Raw genomic sequence first — 13,210 nt, forward strand, 5'->3', positions numbered from 1 at the left:
AAATATATATTAGAAAATAGAAACTTCAAATAATAAAAAAAAATTCAATTACACTTTTTCAAAAAAATTAATTTCAAAATTCAATTATATTTCTAAAAATTAACGCTATATTACTTTTAGTATTCAATTATTATCTAAAATTCTACTAGAATTCAATTATTTAAATACAAATAAAATGCAAATAAATAATTTGTTGAACAATTGAATGTTTCTTAAAATTCAATTCTAATTCTAATAAAGAATTTTATCAACATATTTTTAAATAATTGAATTCTTTCGACGATTTTTAATAAAATTTTTAAGAATAATTACATTTGCCGAGAAATTAGATTAAATATGTATTAAAAATAATTGAAATTCTGCATCGAGTTTTATTATTTATGAAAATAATTGAATTCCTAAAAAGAATTTTAAAAATTGTTGAACAGAATTGAATTTCTGCTAAGAATTTTATTACTTTTGAAAATAATTGAATTTCTGCAATAATTTGTAACTTCTTCAAAATTAAATTTTTTTAGTTTTAACTAAAATTTTTTTATAAATCTATTAGTATTTATAATAATTTTTTAAACAGATTTTGGATAATTTTCAAATTTATTTGTTTTTAATTACAATTCATTTTTAAATCAATTTTTATTAGAAAATTCTACTAAAAGTCAATTATTTAAATACAAAAATAAATAATTTATTGAATTTTTTTTGTAAATTAAATTTTCATAAAGAATTTTATCAACAAATATTTAATTAATTGAATTCTTTTTTGACGAATTTTAATAAATTTTTTAAAGAATAATTACATTTTTCATGAAATTTGATCAAAATTGTATATTAAAAATAATTGAAATTCTGCAATGAGTTTTACTATATTTATGAAAATAATTGTATTCCTAAAAAGAACTTTATTATATAGAAAAATAATTAAATCACCGTAAAAATTTTATTATTTAGAAAAATAATTGAATTATATTGCGAAGAAATTTATAAAAAAAAATTGTAAATAATTAAATTACTGTGAAATTTTTATTATTATTTTATAAAAATAATTAAATGTTTGCGTAGAATAACCACATACAATAATATAATGTTAAAAAAATTATTTCACAAAATTTATGTTCTTTCTAATTAAAAATAACAAAAGTTTAGTAGAATTCATGTAGAAATTCTATAGAATCGTTTTAGGGAAATTCTATCGAATAGTCATTAGAATTCCTATAGAATGATTTTAGTGAAATTCTATAGAACTTTTTCAGCTGGACAGCATCAAATAACAGACCAGAATTCTAATAAATTTTGAAATAAGCAGTAAAATCTGATTTTAGTTAAACAATTTTTGTCTTTGAGTATAAACAATCGAAAATCCAACGAAAATAAGTAATTAAATCGTTTTTAGTCGGACTAATCATCAAATTAGAATTTCATTTTAATTTTTTTTTCATAGAATTCTATGAATTTTGAAATAAGTAGTAAAACCTGCTTTTAGTCAGACATGACCCTAAAATACTCCTTGTTACAAATAAATAAGAATATGCATTAAATATCAGACTAGAATTCGAATAAGTGTAAAATAAGTAGTATAACCTCGTTTTAGTCAGACTCATCAAATTCCAGACCAGAATTCTAATAAATTTAAAACAAGCAGTAAAGTCTGGTTTTAGTTAAACAATTTTTGTCTTCGAGTATAAACAATCAAAAATCCAATGAAAATAAGTAGTTAAATCATTTTTAGTCAGACTTATCATCAAATTACAGATTAGAATTCAATTAATTTTGAAATAAGTAGTAAAACCTGATTTTAGTCAGACATGACCCTAAAATACTTCTTCATACAAATAAATAGTCAAAGAATAAACATTAAATATCAGACTAGAACTCTAATAACTAAAATAAGTAGTATAACCCAGTTTTAGTCAGACCTAACAACAAAAATACTTCTTAATGCAAATAAATACTCTTTTGTCGCGCATATCCATTAATTTTTCTCTATTCCCTCTTTCTCCTTTCCACACTCCTTTATTTCTGTCACGTAAAAATATATTACTTGTCAATAATATTCTCGAGCGTTGAAAAGAGAGAAAGAGAGAGAGAGAGAGAGAACATTCAGAATCGACACCAACTTTGAATTTCAAGCTAATACAGACAAATGGACAATGCATTAGTTTTACAGGATTTTTTCTAAAAAAAAAGAAAAAAAAACCTCCACGAGAGAGTTTGCCTATAAATTTTCATCTGTCGCGAGAAAAAGAAAGAAATACGAGATTCGATCATAATAAAAAAAAGAAACGAAATACTCAAAACGACTTTTATATTTCTTTTATCCATATTCTAGAGGTATAGCTACTGAAGAAGTAGAAGAAGCAAAAAAAAAAAAAGGAAAAATAAAGGACGAAAGAAAATATTGGGTGACAGTTCTGATTCCATCTGCGTGCGACTCTTTTCGTTCACACACATTTTTCCAGTTCTTGTTGAAGAAGCTTCTGTCTGGTGCGAGAACGATAAGCAGGGGATGTTCCGCAATAAATATTTTACGAGGAGGCGTGTATACGAAAAAGTGGGAGTTTTTGGTGGAAAGGGTGAGAGAGAAAGAGAAAAAAAAGAAGGGGTGGGGGGAGGGTTGAATCGACGAAGTTTAAATTTGAAGTTTCGCACCCCAAACGCGCGCGACGGAGATTAAACGGATTTTTTTTTTTTTTTTTTTTTGCTTCTTTTTTTCCCTTTTTTTTCTTCAAAAGAATGGGGAAATTCTTTGTCCTCTGGCAATGCATCGTCTGTGTGCACATATCTTACACCTTATTACGTTTCTTAAATATGACTCGCTCCGTTGCCCGTTGTCTACAATGGCAGCCCGCCATTCTATATGAAAATTTCACGGATCGCGGAAGCGAAACGGCGGCCATCGCTGCTGGTTCAAGTTCCTCCAGGCGAAAACGGAATTCCGTGCGACGGATTTTCATTGGTCTTAAAAATATTCTCAATTTTCGAGAATTAATTTCTTTTTTTTTTTTTTGCTTTTTTTGAGGTTTGTCGCAAAAAGAAAATGAAATCATTCACAAAAAAAAAATAATTTGTAGCCTTGTGGCTACAAATTATTTTTTTTTTGTGAATGATTTCATTTTCTGTAAGTGGAAATTTAAAATATTTAAATGTCACAAAAACGAGAAAAAAAATATTTAAATTGTCATAAATTAGAAAACAAAAAGGAAAAAGAAGATAAAAATTCTTTCACTTTTTAGAAGGAAAAAAAATTTGTAACAAAAACGAAAAAAAAATATTTAAATGTCATAAATTAGAATAAACAAAAAGGAAAAAGAAGATAAAAATTCTTTCACTTTTTAGAAGGAAAAAAAATTTGTAACTTTTTCTTTAAATCGAAAATTATTTGATAAATGGTAAATAATGGTTTACCTGTAAATTGGTTCATTGCTTCCTTCTTTGTACCAGAGAACCATGACAACGGGGTCATTACGCGACGAATGAATATCGCACGGAAGTTGAACTTTCCCGCCAGCAACTCCAGTTACCGGTGTAATTGGAACTGTAACAAAAAAAAATTATTTCAAAATGAAATATCGAACAATTTTTCTCCAATTTTTATTTATTGCAAGTAAGTAATAATAAAGCACAAAAAAATTATATTAAATTTTTCTTTTTTAAAATTCTCTTATTTTTCTAAAAAACTAAAAATTTCTAGAAAAGTAAAAAAATTTGAATCGAAAAAATAATGTGATTAAAAAATGACATTTTATTGTGATTAAATAAATTATATAGACAAAATTTACATATCAGTTTTGCTTAAAATTATATAATTATATTCGAATACAATATATTTATACAGAAATATGACATAATTTTAGAATAAGTAGTAAAAGTCGTTCAAAGTCAGACATAACAATAAGATTAGAGAAGAAATCAAAAATAAGTTCAAAATAAGTAGTAAAGGTTGGTTTCAGTCAGACATTGTATTAAAATTAAAGAACTGTTTTTGTAATTATTTTCCTAGTAGAAGAAGTTGCCTTTAGTCAGACAGAACAAAAGAAACGCTTTTTAGCCTTGAAATTTTGTCATAAATAGCAAATTTCTCATTTTTGGACCTTTTTTTGAAAAAAGATAAAATGAAATGCTTTTTATCCTTAAAATTTTGTCATAAATAGCAAATTTCACATTTTTGGACCTTTTTTTTGAAAAAAGATAAAATGAAATGCTTTTTAGCCTTGAAATTTTGTCATAAATAGCAAATTTCACATTTTTGGACCTTTTTTTTGAAAAAAGATAAAAATTCTAGTAGTAATTCTAATAATTTAAATACAAGGAGTAAAGTTTAATTTTAGTCAGACGTAACAATAAAATTGAAAAAATAGAGTTTTTATAATTATTTTCCGAGTAGAAGGAGTTGATTTCAGTCAGACAGACCAAAAAGAATAGAAAAGAATTCTAATAATTTGAAAATAAGTAGTAAACATCTGTCTTAGTCAGACGTATAACATTAAAATTGAAGAACAGTTTTTGTAATTATTTCCCGAGTAGAAGAAGTTGACTTTAGTCAGACGGGAAATAAGAATAGAGAAGAATTCAAATAGTTTTGAAATAAGTAGAAAAGTTGCCTTTAGTCAGACGTAAAATTGAAAGTAATGAGACATTTTTTTCATTACGATTTAAGTAGTAAAAAATGGTTTTTGTCAGACAATAATATATTATAAACACAAAATATAATGTGTATTTAAAAGAGTGTAAATAAAAAATAATGGTAATATAAAACAGTGGAAATACAAAATATTGTAACTATGGAACAATGTAAACGCAAAGTAATGTAAATATAAAACAGTGTAAATAAAATACAATTTCGATTAATTACTTCCGAAAAAAAGTTTTACTTTCATTCCCCATTTTTCGTTTGGATTTTACGTTTTTTGGAGAATTTACCAATTCAGATAAAATATACTTATTTTGAAAAAAGTATCGTTCGAAATTGAACAAGAGATGATTGTGAATTGACTCTCTAAATCTCTGTCTTTCGCTCTCTCACTTTAAGGTGAAGGTGTTAACTTAGTATGCGAAACCGTTATGGTAAGCCTCCGACTATGGCTAAGTCACCAACTTATAGGGAGTTTGGGAATCGACAATGTTAAACGGGGGTTTGATATCGTCGTGGCTTGTCTACCCGATTAGATTTACATGTAGATAGAGTTATCACAATTTAACGAGTTTTCCTTATACGTCTCTTGTCCCTTATCTCCCTCTTACTTTCTTTCACAAAAGAAAAAAAAACTCCTCAAAAATCTTCGAATAACCAATTTTTTCCATTATCGTTACTGAATTTTCGTCGAAAAAGAATTTTAACGGTGATTATTTTTATTATTATTTGTATTATTATTATTATTATTATTATTATTATTATTATTATTATTGTTATTACTTTAATTATTATTACTATTACTGTATTTTCGTCTCAGTAGTAGAAGTAAATTAATAGTCAGACAAATTTTTCTATTACTATTATTCTTAATATTATTGTTATATTATTTTTTAGTAGTAGAGGTAAATTATTAGTCAGACTTATTTACTATTATTACTATTACTATATTTTCGTCTTAGTAGTAGAAGTAAATTATTGGTCAGACGAATGTTTCTATTATTATATTATTATTAATTATTATATAATTTTTCAGTAGTAGAGGTAAATTATTAGTCAGACTTTTTTTACTATTATTACTATTACTATATTTTCGTGTCAGTAGTAGAAGTAAATTATTAGTCAGACACATATTTCCATTATTATTATTATTTTCGATATTATTATATTATTATTATATAATTTTTCAGTAGTAGAGGTAAATTAATAGTTAGAATTTTTTCTATTATTATATTATTTCGCTCAGTAGTAGAAGTAAATTATTGGTCAGACGATTTTTTCTATTATTATTATTTTTGCTATTATTATATAATTTTCCAGTAGTAGAGATAAATTATTAGTCAGACTTTTTTATATAATTATTGCTATTACTATATTTTCGTCTCAGTAGTAGAAGTAAATCATGAGTCAGGCGAATTTTTCTATTATTATTATTATTATTTAAATTGTTATTAACTCTATTATTATCAATTATTAATTACAATTTTTAACTAATATTATTAACTTTCATTTGACTCGTTTACTTACTCAACCTTTAAAAATAATTAACTTATAAATATATTAAATAATTTCTACCAACTTTACTTAATTTTATAATTTTATCATCGAGTTTCAATTACCTATTATTATTATTATTATTATATATTAATTATTAATAGTGACGATTATTAATATTTGTTTAATTTAAATAAACTGGAAAGTCAATATTTATTTGTGATATCTTATCTTTGGGTGTTATTTATTCGAATTATATTCAACAGTTAAATACAATATGCACTTAATTTTATTGTCTTATTTTAATATTTTCATTTTAAACACATAAATTAATTTTCTGTGGCATATTTAATTTATTCGTATCTTTTATTTTTTATAGTGATTTTTAATATATTTATACTGTCTAAATTTGAATATTTAACATTTTTAGTTTATATTTAATAGTTATAGTTTATATTTAATATTTTTAGTTTATATTTAATATTTTTAGTCTATATTTAACATTTTTAGTTCAATATTTTTATTTTTTTCAACTTTTCCAGCTTATATTTAATATTTACGCAGTTAATACGTTTATATAATCAACATTTAATGAATGTTTATAAAAAAAAAAGTTTCAAAAAACAAAATTTAGAAAAGAATATATTATTTTTGAAAAACAATTTTTCGGTGAACATCTGCATGATTCGTGGTACAATGTAGTGAGAGTGCATATTATAAGTTTTGCGTAAAGTTAAGAAACGAAGAGTGAAGAGTGAAGAGTGAGTGAGAGAGAGAGAGAACAAGTCGCGGAACAATTTCATTTATCATGGGAAAAATAGCGGTTAAACTCGACGTTGCAGGCACGCCGTAAACTTTCCGACTATAGGGCTTGTCAAGAAGGGCAAACCTATCCAGGCAATGGCTCGGTTGTTGCGTAAAAGATCACCGAGGATAAAGAAAAAGAGGAAAATATAGCCCGAGTCTTGAAACACCTTCAATAGTCGCAAGTGGTGAACGATAAAATAAAGAGAAAAACGCCTTTTGAGATGAAAAAGGAAAAAATAAAATTTTTAACTGAAACTTAAATTAAATTTAGTCAAATTAAATTAAATTAAATTAAAATAAATTAAAATAACATAAAAAATAAAATAAATAAAAATAACATAAAAAATAAAATAAATTAAAGTAAATTAAATTAAACTTATATTTAAAACTAAATTAAATTTGATTAAAATATAAAACTAAATAAAATTTAATTTAACTATAAAACTAACTTAATTTTTCTATTTTTCAAGAACAACAATTTTTTTTACCAACTAAAATAAAAATTTATTTTACAGAAAATAAATATATAGACAAAAATCTGATTAGTTTAAAAAAATAAGTATAAACTGCAAGAGACAAAAAATAAAAACGAACAAAGAAAAAAAAAATTTTTTTTTTAAAGTAATTAAATAAAAATATTTTTATTATTTTTAACTGAAAACTAAAAGAAATCTCGAAAAAATTTCAAAATAAAGAGAAATAAATTTAAAAAAGAACAAAAAAACGTTAAGCATACAAAAAATTCGAGCCGAAAAATAGAAAAAGAAAAAGAAACAAGAAGCTTCGACTTCATTGCCCTCATTGGGAAAACAGGAGAAAGAGTAAATTAGCGGAAAAGTAGAAGGGCATCTTGAAACTGGACCGTTTTACGTCGTGAGCTTTATTACAGCTAAAAACATTTGCGTCAACTTTATTCTCACAGTCGTGAGGATTTAAGTTAAAGCCAAATGGTACTTTTCACCTTTCGTCGTCTTCAAGATATCCGCGAACTGAATGAAAGAAAAAGAGAGGCGAAATTGAAGTTGATTTAATCAAGAGAGGAGAGCAAATAAAAGAAAAATGATGATAAGAAAGTAGAAGATAGAAAAATGAAGAAGATCAATCCATTCTTTTTAAAAAATGAAAGCAAAGAAAAATATTTTAAAAATGATTTTTATAATTGGATTAAGTGATAAATTGTCACGTAAAGAGAAAATTCTAGGGGGAAAAAGTGACATATACGGAAAGAAAAATATTCCATCAAGTCGCATTTATTTTTTTAATAAAATTCATTTTTTATTTTTACTTATTTAAATATTCGTTTTGGATTTGAAATAACTTCAACTTGATAACAATTTATTTTATTTATTATATTTTTTATTTCTATTTTTAATTATTTAGTCTATAGTAAGAAAATATCTTTATTTAGATAATAAATAAAAATAATTAAAATTGAGGTTATTTTGAAAAATTATGAATGAATATTGAAAATATATTTGAAGAATATTTAAAGAATATTTGAAGAATATTTAAAGAATATTTAAAGAATATTTTACGAATATTTAAAGATTGTTTGAAGAAATTATTTTTATCAAGTGGGAATTTTTTTTCCCCAACTCCATTTTATTTCCATCCCTGAAAAAGAATTATGTGTTTGAATAAAAAGTTACGGAGATTAATTAGGAATAAAAATAGTTTTCAGAGAATCGTGGTTTTACATGAATTTTCAAATCTGATGACGAAACATTTGCCTAACGATAAATTTGCATATTACTCAAAAAGTCAACTAAAATGGGCGTAACGAGTGATTCGAGATATGGTCTTGTTCCGCCTCTCATGCAGAATATTTATCATTTAACGAATTTATTTCAAATCTACTCTCGCCACCACATGACCTAATAAAAAAAAATTTTATAATAATTACCAATTTTCTTTTATAAACTAATTTATATAATGTACATTTTCATCATTTTCAGATCATTAATTATGTATACTTTCGTTTCTTATTTAATCATTTTTTTTTTTGGTATTAAACAGAATGTCAGAGAAAAAAAAGTCCCTATCTTCAGATCTTTATCTTTTTCGTTTTAATTCCACTTTTTAAATTTTTAATCAAATTCTAATTTTATCACAAAAATCCTTCGTCTTCAGTTGGAAATTAATTAATTGAATAAAAAAGAAAGTCGAGAGAAAATCAAGAAAAATTAACCAACTTTTGAAAAATTCTTCCAAGGATAGAAAAAGCATCCTCTGTAATAAAATATTTGTTATTAAAAAAAAGTCTTAAAATGGAAAATCGATTCAGAAATTAAAGAATTTCAATCTTTGATAAATTATTAAAAAAAATTTACATACTTAAAAATAGTATTTCATTTTTTATGTACAGAATAATCAAAATTGATGGCATTGCAAAAAGCTTTAGAGAATTTTTATCGAGAATCGTATTTTAAATAAACTCTCAAGGCAATATTTTTTTTTTGTTAAAAAAAGATTAATGGTTTAAGATTAATGCAATTTGAAAAGAAGAATGATTAATCTCAAGTAGTTAAATAACAGAAATTGCAGTGAAATGATTGACTAACGATGAATCGAGAGGTCAATTGACGTATAATCTTTTTTTTCCTTTCTCTCCTCTTCTTCGTCTTGCAAAAAAAAAAAAAAAAAAAAGAAAAAAAAATGGACGAAAGAAAAGTCAATGCTCTACGTTATTTGAAAGCACGAGAGCCCGGTGCTGAATGGCTGATAAAATAACTAACGAGTCTCATCAGAGGCACGTATTTCCAGGCGTTCAATATATAACCTTCAACTCAAAGAAAGACACTATACACACTGCGGTATGAGATTAGAAACTGAGGAAGCTATTCTTGCATTGGCGAAATGAAAGCGAACAAAACTCTTCGAATGTTACATTTTCTCCTGGAATAATAAACGTGTCGTCTAGCGACAAATTATACTGAGAGAGAAAAAGAGAGAGAGAGAGAAAATAAAAAAGTATTCTTCTCACGATTCAAGGAAGATTGATCTTGACATTTCTTCAGTTCGGTATTATCTCGATATTGTTCGTTTATTGCTTTTTAAAAATTTCCCTCTATATAAATTTGAATTAGTAAAAATGTTTACTAATGTGAACCAGAGAATGATTTATTGCTTTTTAATTAGTTAATTTTGTTAATAAATTAGTAAAAATTACTATTTCGTTGCTTTTAAATTAGTAAGTTTTTCACTAATAAATTAGTAGCAATTACTATTTATATCTTTCTGAATTATTAAATTTTTTTAATAAATTAAAAGAAATTTCTACTTCTTTACTTTTTAATTAATAAATTTTCTAATAAATAGTAATTTCCACTAATTAGTGAATGACTTTTTGCTTTTGAATTAGCAAATTTTACTAATAAGTTAGTAAAAATTACTATTTCGTTTGCTTATGAATTAGTAAATTTTACTAGTAAATTAGTAGAAATTACTATTTCGTTGCTCTTGAATTAGTAATTTTTAATAATAAATTAGTAGCAATTACTATTTCTAGGTTTCTGAATTATTAAACTTTTGTAATAAATTAAAAAAAAATTGCTACTTTTTTGCTCTTGAATTAATAAATTTTCAAATAAATAGTAATTTCTACTAATTAATAAATTAATTAATAAAATTTACAAATTAGTGACTAAATTCTTACAAGAATAAAGCAAATATATGGTACTACCAATTTATTAATTTATTCTACCAATTTATTAATAAAATTTACTAATTCAAATTTAAAAATGGTATCCGGACAAGAAATCCAACCCAAAAAATATTAAAATACAGACCGAAAAATCCAAGAAAATATGTCCAAAGTACAAAAAATCCAAAATAAAAATGTCCAAAGTCAAAAAATTCAAAATAAATAATGAAACATGTGAAAAAATCAAATTTTTTCTTTTTACGCTATAAAATCGAAATTTAAAATATTAATATTAAAATTGCATGATTTTGAATTTTAATTATTTACATAAATAATAAAATTCTACACAAAAATTCAATTATTTTCAAAAATAAAAAAATTCAATTATTTTCATAAATAAAAAAATTTATAGAAAAATTTCAATTATTCTATAAAATTTTTAAAACAATTATTCCAAGAAATACAATTATTTTCAACAATTTTGATCAAATTCTTTACAAAAATTCAGTTATTTTTTTCAATATAATTACAATTAAATTACTCGATTCTTTTAATTCTTTTCAGAAATTTAAAATATTAAGTTTACCAACTTTCGATTCACAGTCATTAAAATAAGCAACTCAAAAAAAAGACAATTTCATTCAATTCAAATTCCATTTCAATTTAAAACCATTTAAATTTTTAAATCTCAATTTTTTTATTGGATTTTTAATTTCTTTGGACATTTTGATCGGGACAAAAAATCCCCCAAAAAAAGTCCAAAGTGAAACTATTTTCTTTTTACTTTTTGGGATTTCATTTGCACTGGATTTTTTGTTTTGGATTTCTTGCCCAGATACCATTTTTAAATTTGAATTTTGAATTAGTAAATTTTATTAATAAATTGGTAGAAATTACTATATATTTGCTTTCGAATTAATAGATTTTATTAATAAATTAGTAGAAATTACTATTTCTTTGTTTTTGAATTAGTAAATTTCACTAATAGATAGTAATTTCTATTAAATTTTAGAAAAATTTAACAACAAATTAGTAGAAATTACTATATCTTTGCTTTTAAATTTTACTAATAAATTAGTAAAAATTATGAATCCATTGCTATTTAATTAGTAAATTTTTCTAATTAGTGATTGACTTTTGAATTATTAAATTTTACTAATGTACTGTACATTATATTAATTAATTAGTAAAATTTACTAGCTAGTGACTGACTGTTTGCTTTTGAATAAGTAAATTTTACTAATAAATTAGTAGAAATTAATATTTTTTTGCATTTAAATTAGTAAAGTACAGTGATAAATTAGTAAAAATTAATACATATTTGCTTTCAAATTAGTAAATTTTATTAATAAATTACTAGAAATTACTATTTCTTTGTTTGTGAATTAGCAAATTTTACTAATAAATAGTAATTTCTACTAATTTATTAAAAAAATTTAATAATAAATTAGTAGAAATTACTATTTTGTTGCTTTTTAATTAGTAAATTCATTTAGTGAAATAGATGACCAGCATTTAGTGAAATTCTACTAAAAAATTATTAATATTTGTACTAATAATTAGAAATTTTCTGCTAATTGAAAAGAGAAAAAGTCATCCCAGAAAACTTCTAAAAATTGTAAAATTTTACTACTTGTTAATGGAATTCAACTTATTCATATTTAGAGAGTAGTAATTTCTACTAATTTATTAGTAAAATTTACAAATTTAAAAGCAAACAGTCAGTTTCTACTTTAAATTAGTAAATACTTTTTACTAATTTAAATTTAAAGAGTAGGAAATGTTTAATAATTTATTAGCAATATTTATTAATATTAATTTCTACCAATTTATTAGTAAATATATTAGTAAAATTTTAACTAATTTATTAGCAAAATTTACTAATAGTAATTTCTACGACTTTAATTTTAATTCCTATTAGCAAATTTTGCCAACAAATCAGTAGAAATTACTATTAGTAAAATTTATAAAATTACTATAAATTGTCCTAATAAATTAATAGAAATTACTATTTTAGTACTTTTGCTAATAAATTAGTAAAAATTTCTATTAGTAATTTGTACCAAGTAGAAATTACTATTAGCAATTTTACTGATAAATTAGTAAAAATTCCTATTAGTAAATTTTACCAAGAAATCAGTAGAAATTCCTATTTGTAAATTTCGCCAACAAATAAGTAGAACTTACTATTTACGATCGTAAAATTTACTAATCCAAAAGGAAAAATTCCGTCACAAATAAAAAATTGACTACAGAAAACATTTAATTAAAAAATCTTTCACTACGCGTGTAGGTATTAATAAACAAGATAAATGAATAATTTTCCCTTTAATTGAAAAATTCCCTTTCTACATCCCTAATCCACACAATTTAATATTTTTTCTTTCTATTTCTCATTCCAAAAAAAAATTAGGTCACAAAAAATGGAGATTTTCTTCGATAAATTACATATAATTCGTTTTTAATGCATATTCAAAAAAGGGGAGAAGGAGAGGGTGGAGAGAGATGGGAAAAAAAAGGAAGGAAAATTTTCGTATCGATCGTGTAACGAGAGGTGAAAAGGTAATTCGTGAAACCAATTCATTGTATGCGTGTCCCAGGTCAAAAGTGAGATTAACGATCTTTTCCATATATATATA

The 13,210-nt window shown here is 23.4% G+C and overlaps 1 protein-coding gene across 1 annotated transcript in view; it reads right to left on the minus strand.

Annotated features, from left to right (window-relative positions):
- Positions 1 to 13,210, minus strand: part of LOC122511632 (neural cell adhesion molecule 2-like) — a 198,401-nt gene that overhangs the window by 74,268 nt on the left and 110,923 nt on the right. Inside the window, exon 2 of the mRNA XM_043627006.1 lies at positions 3,403 to 3,532. Coding sequence (XP_043482941.1) covers positions 3,403 to 3,532 — 130 coding nt within the window. The remainder of the gene's footprint in view (positions 1 to 3,402; positions 3,533 to 13,210) is intronic.

Source organism: Leptopilina heterotoma, unplaced genomic scaffold, assembly GCF_015476425.1.
Source record: "Leptopilina heterotoma isolate Lh14 unplaced genomic scaffold, ASM1547642v1 Lhet_88, whole genome shotgun sequence".
Classification (NCBI taxonomy): domain Eukaryota; kingdom Metazoa; phylum Arthropoda; class Insecta; order Hymenoptera; family Figitidae; genus Leptopilina; species Leptopilina heterotoma.